General features: G+C 41.6%; 1 protein-coding gene across 6 annotated transcripts in view; it reads right to left on the reverse strand.

The window, feature by feature from the left end:
• The window catches only part of LOC149167665 (S-adenosyl-L-methionine-dependent methyltransferases superfamily protein), a 298,474-nt gene that overhangs the window by 40,397 nt on the left and 234,244 nt on the right, over positions 1–23,833 (reverse strand). For all 6 annotated transcript variants that reach the window (XR_016260952.1, XR_016260954.1, XR_016260953.1 and 3 more), the window contains exon 10: positions 22,926–23,774. Coding sequence is in view for 3 of the 6 variants with exons in the window: in XM_089433072.1 (XP_089289198.1) it covers positions 22,926–23,774 (849 nt within the window). In the remaining 3 variants the exon portion in view is untranslated. The remainder of the gene's footprint in view (positions 1–22,925; positions 23,775–23,833) is intronic.

The raw sequence follows: 23,833 nt of genomic DNA on the forward strand, positions 1-23,833 counted from the left end.
ATTTGCTAAGTGAGCAATTTTTCGTGGAAAAATAATTCTCTGAGTGAGTCAACAGAGAATAAAAGTTTCTGGATCAAGATTTGTCAGAGGCAAAGGGAGCAGCACAACAATTTCCACACAGAGCAGTGAATTCAGTGTTGGGAAGGAAATAGCACAAAAAATTATGGATAATCAAGAAGCCTCATAATTATCTTCCAGATTGGAAGAAGAGTTTGTGTGTCTTTCAGGATCGGCTTCGGCTGGTGTCTGGTATATTGATAGCAGAGCTTCATCTCACATGACTAGAGTAAGGGAATATTTCTCGAGCTATCAAGAGGAACAAATGGACTTCCAGATCACTATGGGAAACAGAACTAAGTGTACTCCAGTAGGGAGAGGCACCATAGATTTTCAGACGGAAGCAGGAACCAGTACTAGCGCCACGAATGTATTGCATGTGCCAGGATTGGGCATGAACCTAATTTCAGTGTCCCAGTTGCAGGACAAGGGATACGATGTATACTTTGTGGGAAAGAAAGTATATGTCAAGCATCCTACCTAGAAGAAGGTGAGACAGATTGGAGTTCAAAGCAACAGGCTATATAGATTGCAGATTGATTCTCCAATGGCACTGATAGGCAGTGATAACAACAGTAGAAAGGAGTTGAATGAACTATGGCACAGGAGGATGGGACACTTGCACCATGGAGCACTCAGGATGCTCAGAGAGACTGTAACAGGAGTTCCATCTCTCAGCACCGAGCACGATGATCTATGCTGAGGATGTGTACTTGGAAAGTACACAAAAGCAATGTTTCCCAGAAGTGATAGCAGAGCCAATGGCGTGTTGGGATTGATACACTCAGATATTTGTGGCCCTATGTCCACCAGAGCTCTTAGCGATGGCGAATATTTTTTCGCCTTCATTGATGACCCTTCCAAAAAAAACTGGATCTACTTCTTAAAGACAAAGGATGAGGTCTTTGATCAGTTTCGAGAGTTCAAAGCTCTCGTAGAAAAACATGACAGGGAAAAGGATCAAGGTACTACGTTCAGATAATGGTGGAGAATACACAGATAAAAACATCACAGGTTTCTATGCAAAAGAAGGTATCAAAAGAGAGTGGACTTCTCCCTACAATCCGCAACAGAATGGTGTAGCGGAGCAGAAGAAAGGGACCATAATCGGGGTAGCAAAGGCCATGTTGTATGATCAGGATTTGCCTAGATTCCTATGGGCAAAAGCATGCAACACAACGGTGTACATTCAAAACAGGACACCTCACAGTGATTTAGGGAAGAAAACGCCAGAGGGAGTCTTCTCCAAGAAGAAACCCGAAGAAACCCGAGGTAAGTCATTTGAGGATATTTGTGAGTGTGGCCTATTGTCACATGCCAAATGAGAAGCGTAGTAAGTTGGATTAGACTGCAGAAAAGGGGTATCTCGTAGGATATAACGAGATCCCAAAGGGATACAAAATCTACGTTCCTGGCAGCAGGAAGATTTTAGTGAGGCGAGATGTAAAGTTCATGGAAGACAGAGCTTTTAGAAGATCTCGAGAGATGCCTACAAGAGATCAGTCATCAGATGTTCCTTTAGTCCAACAACAGTAGGGACCACAAGTAGAACAAGGAGGGGGACAATCACAAGATTCGAGTATAGTGACCAGCACCAGCATCTCCTCAGGAGCAGGAGATCCAGGAAGTTCTCAATAGAATGAGTTGTAGGTACATGTAGAGGAATAGATTGAACCTCCCACCACCAGTGGTAGGACCAGTAGGGAAGTGCGTCATACCTTGAAGGACGCAAAATAGTTTGTCGGAGCTCATAGAACCGACAATAGGCAACGCAGGCAACCTAACAGATAACAGGCCTTGGTGGCTCAGGTTGCAGAAACCTCCAATTTTCAAGAAGCCACACAACATCAGGTGTGGGTGGATGCCATGGTAAAATAATACAGTGCTGTCATGACAAATGATGTGTGGGAGGTGGTGCCTAGACTAGAGGATAGATCAGTTATGGGTTCTAGGTAGATCTACAAGATCAAATACACTACAGATGGCAGTGTAGAGAAGTATAAGGCTAGATTCATGGCAAAGGGGTGTGTACAACAAGAAGGAATAGACTATGAGGAGACCTTCACCCCAGTTGCCAGATATACCTCTATCAGATCCGTCATATCCCTAGCAGCGCAGATGGGATGGGAAATTCACCAAATGGATGTCAAAACATCATTCTTGAACAGGGTGATAGAAGAAGAGGTGTACATAGAGCAGCCTGAAGTATTTGAGACTCATGAGAAACGCACTCATGTATGCAGATTGAATAGAGCCTTGTATGGCTCAAGCAGGCACCCAAGGCGTGGTACAATTGGATTGACAGTTACTTGCAGCAGTTGGGATTCATCAAGAGTGATGCAGATCCCAATCTCTACTATCTGATGGTGGAGAATGAGCCTCTCATTCTAGTTTTATATGTAGATGATCTGTTTTTTACTGGATCATCGAGACTCACAGAGGACTGCAAAAGGAACCTTGCAGTAGAATTTGACATGAAGAATATGGGGTTGATGCACTATTTTTAGGGGTCGGAAGTATGGCAGAAGAATGGGGAAATCTTCCTTGGACAAGGGAGATATGCTACAGAAATTCTAAAGAGATTTAGAATACAGGATTGTAAACCCATGGCAACACCCATGATTACCAACTAGAAAAAGATAGATACCTCAGGCGACTAGGAAGTCAACCCCACCTTGTATAGACAGCTAATTGGGTCACTCATGTATTTGGTCAACACCAAGCCAGACATTTGTTTCTTTGATCAATATGGCCATTGCTTAGTCAAGAATTATAACCATTGGAGGTTTTGCTCTGTCTATTTAACATGCATAGCTTGATCTTATTTTCAACTTGTCCTGACGATGAACCACACTCAATGGTTCGAAACGCGTCGACAAATGAAATATCATGTGATTTATGCCGAAAAATCTCTCGTTAATTTGTTTCGTTGTCAACACTCTTAGTCAGTTCATGGTGGAACCGAAAAGGGTACATTGGGCAGCAACTAGCACATCCTCAGATATGTGCATGGAATAATCAGACTCAAGTTGAAATATACTCGAGGAGATGACGTCAGGTTGAGCGAATTCATAGATGCAGATTGGGCAGGTAGTTTAGTGGACAGGAAAAGTACCTCTAGGTACTGCTTCAGCGTTGGATTAGGGTGGAATCAAAAAAATATTAATTATTTTAATAAAATTGTCTCTGGGTGGAATTTCCCAAAACACTTTATAGGTGCTTTGGAATACATGTGCCCAAGCCTCCCAGCAAAATTTGAGGCCTAGAGCACATCCGGTGCTATCCCAAATCAACATGGAGAATACATGTAATCTAGCCTCTCGAGTCTCCACAAAATTTCGGGCTAGAACACATCCGATGCTACAAAAATCAACACTCCCTCCTAGCGAGGAATTTTTTCTAGTGATGCAACCCACTGAACCAACAACTTGTCTCTACTTTACCTCCTATTACAATGCTGATGTCTGGCTGCTCTACCCATCACTACTGTCTGCCACGTAGTTGAGGTATCCAGGCTTATGTTCGATACCAAAGTCATAACCATCTAACCAAATTGCCATCGCATGATGTGGACGTTATTATCGACAAGTTCACAATTTGCTTTTATCATGCCCGACATGATTTTGAGATCAGTTCGAACTAAGAATTTAACAGGTTTTAAATAAAGCCTGAAATGAGATATACTTTTCTTGACTGTGAGTACTTCTTTATGGCTTGAAGGATAATTGAGTTCAGCTCCATGAAAGGTTCCTGAGGTGTAGCCACAAATCTCTTCAGTGCCATTTATGTGTTCAAGAAGAACGCCTCCCCATGCAAAATTTGATGCATCTGTTTCAAGGACATAAAATCCTTCATTTGCCGGGAGCTTGAGAGGAGGAAGGTTCTGGACTTTCTTCATGATGGATTTCATCGCCTGGGTCATGGCTTGATTCCATGGGATTGGTGACTTCTTCAATCTTTGTTGCAAGACAACTAGATCTGCCATGGCAGTGTTTTCTCGAGCTTTTGCCTTAAGTCTGCACGCCGCTTGTTAGGCATAGAAAACATAAAAAAGCGGTAGGATTGCAAACTATCTTCATCGTCAAAACTGCCATGGAAACCAGGAACGTAGTTTCCATCTTCTTCTTTTGCCTCAAAATCATCTTCTGGATAATAAATTTCTCCAGTAGGGTCTTCGTCATAATCACAGTAGAACATATCCCACATAGTAGGTTCTAAGGTATTTGTGAATAGAGCTGCTAGCTTTGGCTTTTGTGCTTTTTGTGGACATTCATTTGCCCAATGACCTTCCTTATTGCAAATAAAACATCGAACTAATTTAGCCGGAGTCTTTCGATATCGAAGGAATGGTCGTTTTTTCTGGAAAGGCTTCTTTCCAGGCTGATATGGCTTCTTGTAAGCTTCTGGCTGAAACTTACTCTCTAAGGACCAATGCTTCTTGTGCGGATCTTTGGATTTACAAGAGCATTTGGGGTCGTGATTGAAGGGTCCCTTACCCCAATTGGGCATCTGGCCAACTGTTGTGCAAATCTTATTTGAAAAGATCTTGTTGTACTCCTTGAAGTCAGTCATAACACATTTAGCTAAACAGTGTTCTTCAATGACTTTCTTGATGTGGCCATGGACCATTGCTAAGGTCATGCCTGACAAAGAAAGATGTTTGTCTTCAAAATATTTGTTGATAGCGGTGGGAAGAACGCCAGGCATACTTTGGATATACCTCTTGAGGTATGTTGTATTAGCATAGGAATTGGATCGGATGAGCCAATCCTGCATTTGACAAAAATAATCTTCCATAAGACCAAGATTGCCTAACTGGTTAGACATAAACAATTCACTATAATGGTCTGGATCTTCATCAATTGTAAGGCTGACAAATTGTGCATGTAGAGCAACTAGCAACTGAACAACAGGATTATTATGGCCAAGGATGGCTTCTTGGGCTTCTGTGGAGGCGTAATGCCACCATGTATGTGCTAAGCCACCAAATCCATTGATAATGAGTTGTGCAATGCTACGGAGAGAAAGGGTAGGGTCATCAATCTATTTTTTCGTTGCCCAGCTATTGAGGAGACTCATTGCATTCTCCATTTTGATCTTAGGCTGGCAATTTGGAAAAACATGGGTCTTGCGGCATAGCTTAGATGGGCACACTCATAGCTGAAACTCCAGTCGTTGTTACTGATATAGGACAGGATGTTTCGCCAACTTGGGTAATCTGCAAAGGGATACCTGGTTCTTGCTTAACATAAACAAGGAACTGATTTATTTGGTCCTTTGAAAGGGCAGGACCCTTTTCTTGCACCTGTTGCAAGAAGGATGCTGTGACCGAAGTAGCTACCTCGATCTCTTCTTCTTCAGCTGTTTGAATCCCAAAATTCCAAGTAGGTGACTAGCTACGCTAAAGTTGAAACTGCGCCTAAGCTTGTTCTTGGGATTATCTGTAAACATAGCCGACTTTGATGGTTTGTCCAAAATAGAATAGTCAAGAGTCTAAACCTTAGATCCTAACTTCTTGATGATTGGGGTATTTATGGACAAAACCTGAGATATAGTTGTCAGCCTTTGGTCTAGCTTTGTATTGGTTGTTGTAAGCACTGATATGTCAGCGATCTTGTGATCTAGCAATGCTAATCTTGCTAAAATCTTCTCGCACAATTCCTTTTCTTCAGAGACTACTTGTTTAACCTTAAGGACGTCATTGTGAAAATCATCAATGTTCTTTGACTCGAGGTCGAGCTAGAGATTTGCATAGTTAAGCTGTGCATTGTTAGTACTAGACGCAGTGGCCGCTGGTACTCTGGCGTAAGGGATGAATTCCCTTTCATCATCAAACTGTCAGAAAGATATATATGGTAGCTTCCTTCTTGAAGTGTAGGATTCTTCTCCCGTGCTAACTTTGATAGTTTTAGTTGTTTCTTCTCGGGGTAGTCGAGTGAGCATGAGAATGTGAGGTCTTTCTGGCTTAGTAGCAGTACTAAGCTTTTGTATCAGTTGATTACATGCTGGAGAGCTTGTGGGATGGTTTTGGACCATCTCTGCAACCTTCTCTCGAAAGGTTGTTTGAATTTGGGTTGGCAACCGGAAGGATTGGGTAGCAACATTAAATGGAATTGGGTGTGCCTTGGCAATCTTCTGGTTGTCTTTGAGTAAGGTTGATTAGTGGTACTATTGGATTTCAATCCATTCAAATGTAATGGGAGTTGTAGATTTACTGGAACCAAATTCCACCTCACTTATGAGTTGTGAAGTATGACGAATATGGGGTTGTAGTGGGGGCATGCTGTCATTGCCAAAGTGAACAACAGTCAAAGTTTTGAGCTGAATTATTTTAGATAGGTGTTTCATGTCAAAACCTTGGGGATGAATATAAGCTTGTAGAAGGTCGTAGATGTAAGGGTCATCTAATGACACAGAATACTTGGGATAGACAGTACCAAAGGTAGGGTCGTCATGCAAAGGGTTGGCAAAGCCTCCTATTATGGCATCGGCTAATTGGTTATGCCAAGTATCTATCACAACGCAAAGGCTATTGATATTCATGGATGGTCGAACGAGAGCATTTAGGCCAAAACGGATTGCGCCCAAATGGCAATATTTGAAACCTTGGGATTTTGCCCAGTCGATCTGTGACTTTTCAAGCAAGGGGATTTGGGTGGGTTCATCTTGAGATGTAAAACTTACGTCAACAGAATGAAGCCGAATTTGAGAAGAGGCAAAATATTTATAAAAGGGCATGTTATATACTTGAGCAGGTAAAATTGGTGGGATTTTCCAGTTTGGGTCTGGGTTGGTTTCAGAAATAGAAATAGTAGAAGCAGAAGTCAAAGCTTCTCTATAAGAAGACTTTCGGCCTGGGAGAGAAACCAGAGGAGCTGGTGCTTCAATCTCTACCTAGTTTATTGTTGATAAATTTGAATCCATTTTGTTGTACACCTAAATGCCTTGCCTTCCACCTACAACAAATGGTCTATGCTCTTCTGGCTGCGACCTAAAACTCAGTGATTCTCGGGGCACGATACGGGTCCACTACAACAAGAGAAGATGCAACTATATCAAACTAAACAGATAGAGAAACAAACCAACTTGGCTCTGATACCATTATAGGAGGCTTTGCCAACCCTCTGCATGACGACCCTGCCTTTGTCGTTAGATGACCCTTACATCTACAACCTTCTGCAAGCTTATATTCATCCCCAAGGTTTTGACATGAAACACCTATCTAAAATAATTCAACTCAAAACTTTGACTGTTGTTCGCTTTGGCAATGACAGCATGCCCCCACTATAGCCCCATATCCATCATACTTCACAACTCATAAGTGAGGTGGAATTTGGTTCCAGTAAATCTACAACTCCTATTACATTTGAATGGACTGGAATCCAATATCCTGAACTTTGGGAAGCTAAATATGAACAGTACCACCAATCAGCGTTACTCAAAGACAACCAGAAGATTGCCAAAGCACGCCCAATTCCATTTAATGTTGCTACCCAATCCTTTCGGTTACCAACCCAAGTTCAAACAAACTTTCGAGAGAAGGTTGTAGAGATGGTCCAAAACCATCCCGCAAGCTCTTCAACAGAGTTTCCTACAGAACACCAAGGTAAGCACTAGCAGTGTCCAGCATGCAATCAACTAATACAAAAGCTTAGTACTGCTACTAAGCCAGAAAGACCTCACATTCTCATGCTCACTCGGCTACCCCGAGAAGAAACAACTAAAACTATCAAAGTTAGCACGGGAGAAGAATCCTACACTCCAAGAAGGAACCTGCCTTATATATCTTTCTGACAGTTTGATGATGATGGTCAAAAGAAAAGGGAATTCATCCCTTACGCCACAGTACCAGCAGCCACTGCGTCTGGTACTAACACTGCACAACTTAACTATGCAAATCTCCAGCTCGACCTCGAGTCAAAGAACATTGATGATTTGCACAGTGACGTCCTTAAGGTTAAACAAGTAGTCTCTGAAGAAAAGGAATTGTGCGAGAAGATTTTAGCAAGATTAGAATTGCTAGATCACAAGATAGCTGACATATCAGTCCTTACAGCAGCCAATACAAAGCTAGACCAAAGGCTAACAGCTATATCTCAGGTTTTGTCCATAACTACCCCAATCATCAAGAAGTTAGGATCTAAGGTTCAAACCCCTAACTATTCTATTTTGGACAAACCATCAAAGTCAGCTATGTTTACAGATAATCCCAAGAACAAGCTTAGGCGCACTTTCAACTTTAGCGTAGCTAGTCACCTACTTGGAATTTTGGGATTCAAACAGCTGAAGAAGAAGAGATCAAGGTAGCTACTTCGGTCACAACATCCTTCTTGCAATAGGTGCAAGAAAAGGGTCTTGCGCTTTCAAAGGACCAAATAAATCAATTCCTTGTTTATGTTAAGCAAGAACCAGGTATCCCTTTGCAAATTACCCAAGTTGGCGAAACATCCCGTCCTATATCAGTAACAACGACTAGAGTTTCAGCTATGAGTGCGGCCATCCAAGCTATGCCGCAAGAACCCATGTTTTTTCCAAATTTCCAGCCTAAGATCAAAATGGAGAATGCAATGAGTCTCCTCAATAGCTGGGCAACGAAAAAAACAGATTGATGACCCTACCCTTTCTCTCCGTAGCATTGCACAACTCATTATCAATGAATTTGGTGGCTTAGCACATACATGGTGGCATTACACCTCCACAGAAGCCTAAGAAGCCATCCTTGGCCATAACGATCCTATTGTTCAGTTGCTAGTTGCTCTACGTGCACAATTTGTTGGCCTTACAATTGATGAAGATCCAAACCATTACAGTGAATTGTTTATGTCTAACCAGTTAGGCAATCTTGGTCTTATGGAAGATTATTTTTGTCAAATGCAAGATTGGCTCATCCGATCCAATTCCTATGCTAATACAGCATACCTCAAGAGGTATATCCAGAGTATGCCTGGCGTTCTTCCCACTGTCAGGCATGACCTTAGCAATGGTCCATGGCCACATCAAGAAAGTCATTGAAGAACATTGTTTAGCTAAACGTGTTATGACTGACTTCAAGGAGTACAACAAGATATTTTCAAATAAGATTTGCACAACAGTTGGCCAGATGCCCAACTGGGGTAAGGGACCCTTCAATCGCGACCCCAAATGCTCTTGTAAATCCAAAGATCCGCACAAGAAGCATTGGTCCTCAGAGAGTAAGTTTTAGCCAGAAGCTTACAAGAAGCCATATCAGCCTGGAAAGAAGCCTTTCTAGAAAAAACGACCATTCCTTTGATATCGAAAGACTCCGACTAAATCAGTCTGATGTTTTATTTGCAATAAGGAAGGTCATTGGGCAAATAAATGTCCACAAAAAGCACGGAAGCCAAAGCTAGCAGCTCTATTCACAGATACCTTAGAACCTACTATGTGGGATCTGTTCTACTATGATTATGACGAAGACCCTACTGGAGAAATTTATTATCTAGAAGATGATTCTGAGGCAGAAGAAGAAGATGGAAACCACGTTCCCAATTTCCATGGCAGTTTTGACGATGAAGATAGTTTGCAGTCCTACCGCTTTTGTATGTTTTCTATGCCTAACAAGCGGCTTGCAGACTTAAGGCAAAAGCTCGAGCAAACACCACCATGGCAGATAAATCTTCGCATGAACATTCATGATGAGATCAAAAGAATCGAGGCCGCCATGACCACTTTAAACCATCTAGAACTTCAGTCATCCAGCCAGATGATGACCAAACAAAAGGAGAAGGAGATAGCCTATTTTGTTCCCTCCTATTGGCATCCAGCTGAGTTATATGTTGACCATCCAGCCAAGTGCTGATTTGGGGTAGCATCGGATGTGCTCTAGCCACAAAATTTGGTGGAGAGGTTGGGGCACATGAGATCTCCAATACCCAGAAAGGGTTTGGGCAGATTCTAAACAGATCAGGAGATATTAAAATAATTAATATTTTTAAAGGAGTCCAAAGTGTATTAATATGAATCTGTGTTAGAGTGGTCGAAAGACATGGATCAAGCCAGATCTAATCTTAGTCGTTGATTAGGGACTTAATCTCGACCGTTGAGATGTCAATAGGAAAAGTATAAGAGGAGGTTTGACGGTCACTTGGAGAGTACACCAGATGATCAGTCATTCTATTCTCTAGAGCGGAGTTTGCTAAGAGAGATAGAATCAATGATCGGGAGAGCAACTGAGGGGCATTGAGTACAGAGAAACAGAGAAGGCAGAGATTGTGTCGGGAGAGCAGCGCAGCAGCCAAGGAGGGTGATGCAGATCCCACAAGGGCTCACGCAGGGCCACGCAGAAGAAGCGAAGTGCTGCGCAGAGCACCAAAGGGGCCAGCACAGCTGACGCAGAGGCTCCCAGAGCTGACACAGGGCGTCCTGGGGCTAACATGGGCCTAGAAAGGCTGACGCAGGGCCAGTGTGAGACAGAGTGGCTGACGCAGTCCAGATTGGGCAGACGCTAGGGTTGCAGGAGCAGTTTTGTGCTGAAGAGCTGCCGGAAAGATTTTGCAGGGTTTCATCCAGGAGATTTCTCTCAAACTGTGAGGTATAGCTGCTAAGGAAATACTCAGTTGGGTAGACCAGTTTCGGCATCCAGATTGTACTCTGATATTGCTTAATAAGAAAAGCCTCAAATAACTGCACCGGTTTTCCCGCATTGGGTTTTTCCGGGGACATTGGTCCAAAAATAATGGTGTCATGTGGTGTGTTTGTTCTTGTTTCTTTTAGTTTCTGATCTGTAATATGTTGAGCATGCACTGGTGTTTATTTTCAGTATTTACTTTGTAAATAAATTGTTAAAGAAAAATAACAAGTAGGTAGGAATAAATCAGAAAAAGTGCATGAAGCGTTTCTAAACTAAGTAAACTTAGAAACTTCAACACCAAGCATCCAGAGTGACAACTTCTCAAGCATGCCTCCTACACATCCATGCATATGCAGATCCACGACAAGCAAGCAAAGATCAAATCCCTTGCTGCAGAAATCCAGGTGCTCAAAGCACAATTGCACCAGCTCGAGAAAGAAGTTGTTGAATCCTCTGATGATGATTTCGACCATCTAGCAACTAAGGCTCTAGACAGTCCAGAACAATCTTCCCCTGTCTCGCCTACACCAGATTATGCCCAACGGCCTAATTCACCTAATTTGTCTTCACTTTATCCTAGTAAGTCTCTCTCTCTTAGCAGTCAACCTAAATTGTATATTCCTCTTACCTTTTGTCCCCCTAATTGTAAACCATATTCCTTAGATTGTTTACTTGATTCGGGCGCTCAGCTTAATTTAGCTCGCCATCTTTCTATTCCCCCTTTCTATTGGGAGAAATCAATGGAGGGCGGTGCTAGCATTACTGGTTCAATGTTTTCTCTCCCACATCAGGTAATTGATTTCCTTGTATCCATCCAAGACCATCCAGTTCAATGTACATTCCTCGAACTTGATGACATCCCAGCCAACATTATTTTAGGTTCTGAATTCTTTACCCATTGGTCTCCCATTTCTATTAACTACCACCAACTCATATTTTCCATGACTATTTCTGGTAAGTCTGTACAGATTCCTCTCAAAACTTCTTGTACATTCTCCATCCCTCACAAGCAAAAACTAGAACAGCCAAAGCCTGCAGAAGTCCAAAAAAAAGCAAGAATCATTTCTTTCACCACAGCTCATCGTCAAGATTATTTGAAAGAAATTTTTGAAAAGATTATCCAGCAGTGTACTTCAGATATCCCCAATGCTTTCTAGGCACGAGAAAAGTATGTGATCGATCTACCATATGCAGATGATATACAAATCAGACCACAGAAAGCATCAGCTACTCTGATGAGTCCAACCGAGTTGGATTACTACCAGAAAGAGATTATAGATCTCTTAGACAAGGGCCTAATCGAACCAGCCAAGAGCCCATGGGTGTGTCGAGCATTCTATGTCAACAAGCATTCAAAGATCAAAAGAGGCCAACCTCGCATGGTGATCAACTACAAGCCCCTAAATGCAGTGCTAAAAAATATGGCATATCCTCTGCCAAATCAAGCAGCGCTTCTCCAAAAACTGAAAGGATGTAACATCTTCAGCAAGTTCAATCTTAAATCAGGTTTCTACCAAATTGGAATAGCTGCTAAAGATCGTTATAAAACGGCCTTTGTTGTCCCACATGGACAGTATCAATGGAAGGTAATGCCTTTCGGTTTAAAGAATGCTCCTAGTGAATTTCAAAAAAGAATGGAAGATGTTTTCCGTGGCATAGATTGCTTAATTATCTACATAGATGATTTACTTGTCTGTTCCAAGAACATCAGAAACATCTCCAAATATTTTGTGAGCATTGTGTTAAACATGGATTAGCTTTGTCAAAATCCAAGATTGAAATTGGAGTAACAGATGTAAGTTTCTTAGGTTTGAAGATTTCTAATGGCAGTATCGCACTGCAAGATCGTGTTCTTCTAAACCTACAAAATTTTCCAGAGCAAATCCTAGACAAGACCTAGCTGCAACGATTCCTAGGTAGTCTAAATTATATCAGACGTTTCTATAAAGGACAAGCCCAAGATCTAGTTGTCCTGCAGCAAAGATTGAAGAAGTTACCAATCCCATGGAATCAAGCCATGACCTAGGTGGTGAAATACATCAAGGAGAAAGTCCATAACCTTCCTCCTCTCAAGCTCCCGGAAGATGAAGGATTTTGTCCTTGAAACAAATGCATCAATTTTTGCATGGGTAGGCATTCTTCTTGAACGCATAAATGGCAATGAAGAGATTTCGGCTACACCTCAGGAACCATTCATGGAGCGAAACTCAATTATCCTTCAAGCCATAAAGAAGTACTCGTAGTCAAGAAAAGTATATCTCATTTCAAGATTTATTTAAAACCTGTTAAATTCTTGGTCTGGACTCCGAACCGATCTCAAAATCATGTCGGGCATGATAAAAGCAAACTGTGAACTTGCCAATAATAACGTCCGCATCATGCGATGAGCAGTCTGGCTAGATGGTTATGACTTTGGTATCGAACATAAGCCCGGACACCTCAACTGCGCGGCAGACCTTCTCACACGTGAAGCAGTAGACCCTCAGCGTAAAGAAGAAGCAGTAGTGGGCCCGTAATAATGTGTCTAATTCGGTCCCCATTTATCGAACGACTTTAAGGGATGAGATAATGCAACTTGTCCACTTGTACCCGAATATTTACTTTTAACCGGCACTCATCGGTCATGTAATAACCAGACACCGGATATGAATACTCAATGAGTGGTTGCGTCCCTCATAAAATTCACTCTGAAGTTGTGCAAGTATCTGACGCAACCTAAGATTTCTTCTCTTCTCTCTTTTGTTGAATGCAAGATTGCCTGTAGAACAATAATTGTTTAGACCATGATTAAAGTATCTGTTTAGATCTCAAGTCTGTAATAGTTGAGTTCTGAGTTAGAAATATAACTGTGAGTCTGTATGTGTTACCCGCCGTCGGAATAAAAGGAGTAAAGTTTGGTGCAAATGAAAAGATCCAGTCTTAATGGCACAAATCTGATATGAGTTGCATCTGTGTTGTTACTGACCTTGCTGGACTACTGTCAACTACGGCCTCTGCACTGCAACTCCCTCTCATCTGTTGCTGCTGGAACTAAGAATACATCTACTACTGAAACGGGTTCTCCACCATACCCATATGTTCCCTGAACTAGATGACCTTAGCTCTCCCTAGAGCTTTCGTGAGTATGTATGTTATATGATCTCCTGTGGGGACATACTGCAGCTGGACTGCCCCATGTTGAACACAATCCCTAATGAAATGACATCTCATATCAATGTGCTTCAACCTATCATGAAATACTAGATTCTCAGAGAGTTTTATGCAACTCTGATTGTCACAGTAAACACTGGTCGCTCCCATTTTCTTCCTGAACAAACTCACCAGCAATTTCCTAAGCCATATGGCTTCACATGTAGTTGTGCTAGCCACCATATATTTTGCTTCTGCTGAGCTCAGTGCTATTGACTTCTGCTTCTTGCTGCACCAAGAGATCATCCCTGATCCAACGCTGAAGCAGTACCCGAAGGTACTTTTCCTGTCCACTGAACTACCTGCCCAATCTGCATCTATGAATCCGCTCAACCTAATGTCATCTCCTCGAGTATATTTCAACCCGAGTCCGACTGTTCCACGCACATATCTGAGAATGTGCCTAGTTGTTGCCCAATGTACCCTTTTCGGTTCCACCATGAACTGACTAAGGGTATTGACAGCGAAACAAATGTTTGGCCTGGTGTTGACCAGATACATGAGTGACCCAATTAGTTGTCTGTACAAGGGGGGTCGACTTTACATGGTGGGGTCGACTTCCTTGTCCCCTAAGGCATCTATCCTTTTCTAGTTGGTAATCATGGGTGTTGCCATGGGTTTGCAATACTGCATTCTGAACCTCTTCAATTTTTGTAGCATATCCCCCTTGCCCAAGGAAGATTTCCCCATTCTTTTGCCATACTTCCAACCCCAAAAAATAGTGCATCAGCCCCATATCCTTCATGTCAAATTCTATTGCAAGGTTCCTTTTGCAATCCTCTATAAGCCTCGATGATCCTGCCAAAAACAGATCATCTACATATAAAACCAGAATGAGAGGCGATAAACTTGATATTTTGGGCCCGGGAAGTGCTGAGAGGATGGCGTGTGTTGCTAGGGTTTGTCAGCTTTCAGGGGCAGAGCAGGCCGCCAACACACTGATAGATCACGATACAGCAACCCATGGCAATTTTGCCTTTGGACACAGGCTGGTCCTAGCTATCCTGGTGGAGGAGATAGGCTTGCTCCTCCGGGTCTCTCTATGGAAACGAACGTAAGATCTCACCGAATACTTACAAGAGCTCAAGAACGGCGGACGCCCTGTTTTTTCAACCGAACTACTGTTTTGGATCTGCTCTGCTCCAGAAGATGGCTACAAAACACCTATGGGCTGCTATGTGTCGGCTTTAGCGCTTGGGATGACCTTTCCCTACTTGAAACGAGGCTCTCCTTACAGATCTAGACTAGGGATCTTCACTACAGGCAGCCCGATGGAGGATCGGCACTTACGCTAGCCAGAAATAGCTGTCTGCAAACCTATTTCCCGTGTTTTCCATTGGCTAGGAGGCCCTAGGATAAAGGGTAGAGGGGAAGCCTCCTCGACGGTCATGGCAGTGCAGAAGAGGGTATGGGGCTTCCGTCAATGCGTAAAAGAGAGCCAGATTGGGAAGTCGGATGCAGAAGAGGATAAGGGGCTCCCACAATGGACATGGACAACCTCTCCCATTCTGAAACGAGGCGTTTTTTATAGATCTGAACAGGGGATCTTTAATCAGGGCAGCCAGACGATAGATCGGCCCATGTACTAGCCAGATCCAGTCGACCGCAACTCTTTTCTCCCTGTCCACTACCAGTTCGACGGCTCTACGACAAATGATAAAAGAAATTTCTTTCTAGTGGACTGGGCAGAGTAGAAGTGTGCCTGGGGTATCCATCTAGGCGCTCTATTTTTAGAACTATCACCACTAAGCCCTGCGGAGCCCGTTCTCGTTACTGACATGTCAACAACCATAGAGCTAGATTGGTTGCCAAACCATGAACAAGATCTCACTGACGATAAGAGTTGCATAGACACAACACTTGGGTGGGCAGAGCCCTACCCAGGAGGCCTCATGGAATGCGCAGGCGTGCATCTGACAAAGGGCAATGCCAGGCACGCTACAGAGGCAGACTCGATACAGATCTTCATCAAAACGTTGGAAGGCATTCATCTCTACTGGAGGCTCCGGAAGGGGATGAGGATTCAAGACTTAAGGCAAGAAATACATATTCACCACGGTATACCAACAAGCAGTCAAAATCTGATTTATTCAGGACACAGCCTGCAAGATAACCACACGCTTCAGGATTATCGCATTTTAAAAGATTCGACTATCATAATCAATCTGCGTCTGCGGGGCGGATGTTCTGGAACCAGCACAAGAAGCACAGGCTCTTTTAAAGATGCAGTCAAAGGAAAGGCAAAAGCACAAACCAAACCAGCAATAATGGCTGATCTACCAGGGCCCTACATCGTGGAACAAAAACCTGAGAATCCTGTCCTCACAATCTCAATGCCTAAGGTAAATGGCTTATATTCAGATCTCTATAACAATGCAGTTATATGTAGATTTAATGGCTTTTGGCCAAAATCTGATGTTTTGCACCAATGGATACATGCTGCATGGTCACCAAAATGTGAAATATATCTATGTCCCAAGGGGTTTTTCATAGTCAGATTCAACACATCACAAGAACGAGAACATATCCTTAATAAGGGACCATGGTTCTGGGGCAATGCTGGGCTCTTCATGACTCCCTGGTTCCCAGACTTCAATGCCAATTCTATGGTGGTATCAAAAATGTCAGTTTGGGTCAGGATGCATAACCTCCCATTACACTTTTGGCATCATAATGTATTAATTGCCATTGGGAACACCCTGGGAAAATTCCTGAAGATTGATGACGACAGACTTACAAGGGGAATATTTACTTTTGCCAGGATATGTGTTGAAGTAGATCTCAGCCAGGGATTACCAGACACTATCACATTGAATTTCAACAACTCACAGTGGACCCAACCATTAGACTACGAAAATATAGCTTTTTGATGTCATGGATGTTTACAAACAAGCCACCTCCATAATGCCTACCCACTGGCCAAAAAAGACCCCAAATGGAATAAGAAGCAACAAAAAAAGCCAAAAGGTTGGTAGTATAAGAACCCCCTGGAAGAAGAAGCAGAAATAGCAAAATCAACAAGAAACAAAGCAGAATCAGATGCACAAAAGGGATAGAACAGCACACAAAAGGAAGAGAAACACCCCACTAATCTCTGTAACCTCCCACAGCAACAAGAGACCCAAATGGAAGTAAGTGGAAGCAAACGAGCTCACGGCTCAGAAGGCTCTAACCCAGAAAAGAATACCCCATAAATCCAAATGAAAATCAGTTGGCCATTGTAACATCCACTCCCAACACTGAAGGTTGGCAAAAAGTGGAAAAGAAGAAAGGTAGAAAAGAATAGGCACAGTTGTAATTTTTAAAAAATCATTGTATCCTGTGAAAACAGGAACAGCTCATATGCATATGCTATTTAGCATCTACAACATGTAATTTTGTCTCATGAATAAAATTACAATTTTTCCAAAGGGAAAAAACCAAAATGAGAGGCTCATTCTCCACCATCAGATAGTAAAGATTGGGATCTGCATCACTCTTGATGAATCCCAAATGCTGCGAATAACTTTCAATTCGACCATACCACACCCTGGGTGTCTACTTGAGCCTATACACGGATTTCTTAAATTTGCATACATGAGTGAGCTTCTCATGAATCTCAATGACTTACCTCGGGTTTCTTCCCGGAGAAGACTCCTTCTGGCATTTTCTTCCCCAAAGCCTTGTGAGGTGTCCTATTCTAAATGTACATTGTTGTGTTGCATGTTTCTACCCATAGAAATCTAAGCAAATCCTGATCATACAACATGGCCTTCGATGCCCCGATTATGGTCTTGTTCTTTCGCTCCGCTACTCCATTCTGCTGCAGACTGTAGGGAGTAGTCCACTCTCTTTTGATACCTTCCTTTGCAGAGAAATCTGTGAAGTTTTTATCCATGTATTCTCCACCATTATCTAAACGCAGTACCTTGATCTTTTTCCCTGTCATGTTTCCTACGAGAGCCTTAAACTCTCAAAACCGATCAAAGACCTCATCCATGATCTTTAAGAAGTATATGCAGGTTTTTCTGGAATGGTCATCAATGAAGGTGACGAAATATTCGCCACAGTTAAGAGCTCTAGTGGACATAGGGCCACAAATATCTGAGTGTATCAATCCCAACACGCCCTTAGCTCTGCTATCACTTCTGGGAAACGTTGCTTTTGCGTACTTTCCAAGTACACATCCTCGGCATAAATCATCGTGCTCAGTGCTAAGAGCTGGAACTCCTCTTATAGTCTCTCTAAGCATCCTGAGTGTTCATGCTGCAAGTATCCCAACCTCCTATGCCATAGTATATTCAGTTCCTTTCTATCGTTGTTATCATTGACTATCAGTGTCATTGGAGAATTGATATGTTATCTATATAGTTTGTTGCTTTGAACTCCAATCTGTCTCACCTTCTTCCAGGTAAGATGCTTGACATATACTTTCTTTCCCACAAAGTATACATTGTATCCTTGTCCTGCAACTGGAACACTGAAATTAGATTCATGCCCAATCCTGGCACATGCAGTACATTCATGGCACTAGTACTGGTTCCTACTTCTGTCTGAAAATCTATGGTGTCTCTCCCTACTAGAGTACACTTAGTTATGTTGCCCATAGTGATCTAGAAGTCCATTTGTTCCTCTTGATAGCTTGAAAAATACTCCCTTACTCCAGTCATGTGAGATGAAGCTTCGCTATCAATATACCAGACACCATCCAAATCCAATCCTGAAAGAATGCAAACTCATCTTCCAATCTGGGAGATAATTCTGAGGCTTCTTGATTATCCATAAATTTTTTGTGTTATTTCCTTCCTTCTGACGCTATTCTTCCAGCAATTGCTGCAAAATATCTGCGTCCAGCTGAAGATCTGCTCTGCAAGGAAAAATACGTTGCTCCCTTCTGCCTCTGGAAAGCTTCAATCTAGAGATCGAATTTCTCTGTCGACTCACTCAGAGAAATCAATTTCTCCTCAAAACTTCGACCTCCTTGGCCCAAGGATTGCGCTACCTCTAGGGTTTCGAATTGTTGCCTCTACAATAATTTCGAATTCCCTCTTCCTTCTGAACCTGCGCTCTTCTACTCACGATTTGTGCTCTGATACCATGTGAAAATTCAGTGATCCCAAATCCTACTGTAGTAAATGATGATATTTCTTCTATTTGTTAAATTACTTAAACAAATTATTTGCAAACTTTTATGGAAAATATCAAAATACATACACTGCAGCCTTCACAAATAAAATTTTGCGAAAAATAAATACAAGAAAAATACTAGCACAAATATAATCATAGTTACAGTTATTTTTGGACAAATGTCCCCGAAAAACCCAATGCGGGAAAACCAGTGCAGTGGATGAGGGTTTCTTTTATTAATCTTGAGCAATAATTTATGTACAAGACAAAATAGAGGAAGAGTCACTGAGAGAAATTTACTTGTCAATTTCTCACACTCCACAGCAATTTCTGACCCCAAAGAGGACCTCCTGCCTCTTTCGTTGGCCCTTCTGCGTCACTCTCTGCGCAGTGACTGCGTGGGCCCTGCATCAAACCTTTTGTTGCGCTGACCTGCGTCCCTCCTCTGTGTTGCCTTCTCCATATTCGTCCTACACTCTCAGATTATGTTGATGCCCTCTCTCTCCCACCTGCAACTCACTCCCTAATTCGATTTTCTCTTGCCGAACTTCAGCGACTGAGAAAATCGAACTGCTTGAGCAACTGAGTATCTTCCCCGGTGCATTCTCCATCTACCCATCAACTTCTTATAATCTTCTGTTGGAGCACCAACGGCCAAGATTAAAACATAATCGATGGCTAAGATTAACTAGAAGTCAATCCATATCTTCTTCTAGAAGATTCTCACCATGACTTAATACCCTTTAATTAACCAAATTTCCTAAGTTTAGACTTAGGGACTCATTTAAAAAAAGTTAATTATTTTAATTAAGTCGTCTCTAGGTGGAATTTCCAAAAATGATTTCTGGGTTTTGGAGAATACATGTAATCTAGCCTCCACAAAATTTTGTGGCTAGAACACATCTATTGCTACAAAAATCAACACAATACAACTGTTGTATGTCCCCACAAGAGATTAGGTGGCAGACATACTCACAAAATCTCTAGGGAGAGCTAAGTTCATCCAGTTCAGGGAACAGATGGGTATGGTGGAGAACCCGTTTCAATAGCAGATGGATTCTCAGTTGCAGCAAAAGCAAATGAGAGGGAGTTCAGTGCACAGGAAGTGGTTGACAGCGGTTTAGCAGGGTCAGTAGCAACATAGATGCAACTCATATCAGAGTTGCGCAGTAGTGATGGGCAGAGCAGCTAGACATCAGCGCCGTGACAAGAGGTAAAGCAGAGTCAAGGTGTTACTTCAGTGGGTTGCATCACTAGAACACATTCCTCGCTAAGAGGGTATGTTGATTTTTGTAGCATCGGATGTGTTCTAGACACACAATTTTGTGGAGAGGCAAGAATACATGTATTCTCCAAAACCTAGAAATCGCTTTTGGAAATTACACCTAGAGACGACTTAATTAAAATAATCAACTTTTTAAATGATTCCCTAAGTCTAAACTCAGGAAATCTGGTTAATTAAAGGGTATTAATTAAGTCGTGGTGAGAATCTTCTAGAAGAAGACATGGAGTGACTTCTAGTTAATCTTAGCCATCGATTATGTTTAATCTTGGTTGTTGGTGTTCCAACATGAGATTATAAGAAGAAGTCGATGGGTAGATGGAGAACACACCAGGGCAGATACTCAATTGCTCAAGCAAATTGATTTTCTCAGTCGCTGAAGTTCGGCAAGAGAAAATCGAGTAAGAGAGTCAGCTGCAGGTGGGAGAGAGAGGGCATTAGCATAGTCTGAGAGTGCAGGACGAATCTAGAGGAGGCAACACAAAGGAGGGACACAGGTGAGTGTAGCAGAAAGGTTGACGCAAGGCCCACGCAATCACTGCGTAGAGAGTGACGCAGAAGGGCCAGCAAAAGAGGCAAGAGGTCCTCTTCAAGGTCAAAAAATTGTTGTGGAGTGTGAGAAATTCACCAGTAAATTTCCCTCAGTGACTCTTCCTCTATTTTGTCTTGTACAGAAATTATTGTTGAAGATAAATAAAAGAAACCCTTATCTGTTGCACCGGTTTTCCCACATTAGGTTTTTTAAGGGGGGACAATTGTCCAAAAATAATTGTCACTGTGGTTATGTATGTGCTAGTATTTTCCTTGTATTTATTTTCCGCAGAATTGTATTTATGAAGGCTGCAGTGTATGTATTTTGATACTTGTTGTAGAAAACTGCAAATAATTTGTTTAAGCAATTTAACAAATAGGAGAAATATTATCAGTTACTATAGTAGGATTTGGGATCACCGAATTTTCACAAGGATTGTCTCACGTGGGGGTTGAGGAGAGGGGCGTTTTGGGCTGAATCTTGGGGAGGAGTTCGGAGAGGAGATTTGTCGGTGATTGCAGTCATATTGGGGGCACTCAGCAGCACGATTATCACGTGTCTAATTACCCAGCAGCAATGCCATTAAGGGAAATTGGGCCAAAATTTCAAAGACAGCATTTGGCCAATTCCTTCGTCGGTTATTGTGGGTATTTGGTGGAGATCCCAGGGTTAATTTCCCTGAATTTTTTTAACACCAGAGGAGGCCCTAGCAGCTATTCTTCACAGCCAGCAGCTCATTCTCTAGGCATTTCAGCGCAGAGCCAAAGGAAGATCAACCAGTATGCTTGGGGGACTTCATCTTCATCACTTGGGCTTAGCTAGCTTGCCTTAGGCAAGCCCGGGTGCATACTTTCCAAGCACCCATTTGTAACCTCATGTTTTATCAATAAAATGGCTTAGCAGCACAGTTTTAGGCTCAATCTCATGGTCTGATTTGTGGGCAAATTTTTCTGTGTGTTTTCTCTATGCATGCCTTGTTTATTACTGTAAATTTTCCTTAGGGAAATTACATAAAAGTAAGAGTAGGATCCCATTTTAGAATGTTTGGTAATGGAATCAAACCCACCAGACCTCACATGGAGAAGATAGAAATTGGTTGTTTTGCAGATTTCAGAACACTAAACAACTCTTTTCAGCATTCCAAAAAATATAAAAATTATGTCCTTGTAGCTCTTTCTCATGAACCCCTTGAGCTGGGATTTGTGCTATTCTAATACTGAAGCCTAGAAGAGAATATGATGCTCTATGGCGCTCACTGATTGAAACCTATACCCCGCCCAATGGTGCCAAGTGATTTAAAACATCAAATAGCAGCAGTTCTTGAAGCCAGTCAGCATAAAAACGCAAACTTTAAATTTATAGACTCAGTCAAGTGAGTAAAAATTCTAATGAGCCAGATTTCAGATAAGCTATGTATTCATTTTATCATGGTATGATGATTTTTGAACTCTAGAGGCCATTTAAATTTTATAGCCAGTCTGTTTATGTATTTTCTCTCTAAGCTTTAATTTTATGTATCTCAGAACTTGTATCTAGACGTAAATTTTCTCTTTGGACATTTTCATGTAATACAAATCACCAAAGTTTGCATATTTGGTCTGAATTTACATTAATGTACTTGCATATAAATTTAATTTATATTTTGACTTCTTTATGCATTTTTTTTCAATTGGTTAATTTAATTTAACAAAACTTTGGAATTTTTCATGTAATACAAATCTCCAAAGTTTGCATATTTGGTTTGAATTTACATTAATGTACTTGCATATAAATTTTATTTTATATTTTGACTTCTTTATGCATTTTTATTCAATTGGTTCTGGTTAAGACCACTTTGCTGGAAAATCTGTTCAAAAACAAATTTAACAAAACGTTATTGTTAAACCTATAGTTTTGTAAGAAATCAATGGGGAATGACCTTCATGTTTTGTGTTGACAAGTATTGTTTTAAGATTCATCTTAGAAAAATAGGGTCCATATAGTATGCCTCTAGCATGCATTAATGCTATCTTCTGACCCTTTAGCTCCTACATTTTACACGCAATGAATTTTGAAATCCCATCTGTCTATGTATGTGTAGGTAGTGTGTGTATAAAGAGAGAGAGGAGAATCAATTTTGGCTAAACTTTTTATAAACAAGTTAACTGAATGGAAAAAATTATGCATACCTTCATCATAATTACTTCTGTTATCATATCTGAAAGCTTGGTGGCTGCCCATAATCATATCCCTCTTGTCTCTAGAATTGCTGTTTGACCTTTTTTCCAAGAAATATTTGTTTTCTGATCTCAAATGGGGAAGATCATTTGCCTGCTGTGCACTAGTATTATGTTGAGATGCAGTTTCAAATTCCTCAGGTATATTGACAGAGGTCTGAGTTCTTCCTTCTGAATATCTCCTCTGATTACCATTTGAACGGGAATAGCATTTTACTTCTACTGGCTTCTTATCATTGTTGGTTTCGGGGCCTAAACATTTTTCAGGGGAAACATTCCCACTGTTATCATCAAGTGATTCTGAGAAATCAAATCTTACATTAGTACGAGTTAAATGGGAACTTCGCTTTCCCCTGCCATTTTGAACAGAGCTAAGCTCTCTTTGGGGTGAGACCTCAGCATGACTCAAAAGTTCATCCTCACTATTTCCTGGTTTTTCGCAGACTGTAGAGTCCACAAGTTTTTCAGCATCATCATCTTTCTTTTGTGAAATCACTGGATCACCATGAAAATGGCCATCATAGGTAGGCCTTGGGTTGCTGAGAAGTGTGTAAGAATTGGATGGCATGGCTCCAGTGGTAGATGTTGCATCCAACAAATGGGAGTGTTTCATTTGAATCTGGTCCCTTGAATCCAACAGAGGAGTATCATGACTATGACCTGCTGCAAATTCACAAAACTGATCAGCCATTGGGTCTGAAGACTCTTGATGTACCCTATCCTCAGTTGTAAAACTTGGGGTACTCGTTGGTCCACTTGCATAATGATCTGGCTTTCGAAATACGAAAGTAGTAAACAGACCTGGAATGTCACTATTTTGTTAGAATGATTCTGAATAGTTTACGGATGTTTCTATTATC

Source organism: Pinus tabuliformis, chromosome 5_1, assembly GCF_031772625.1.
Source record: "Pinus tabuliformis cultivar Carrire ecotype Pingquan chromosome 5_1, CPIR1, whole genome shotgun sequence".
Classification (NCBI taxonomy): Eukaryota; Viridiplantae; Streptophyta; class Pinopsida; order Pinales; family Pinaceae; genus Pinus; species Pinus tabuliformis.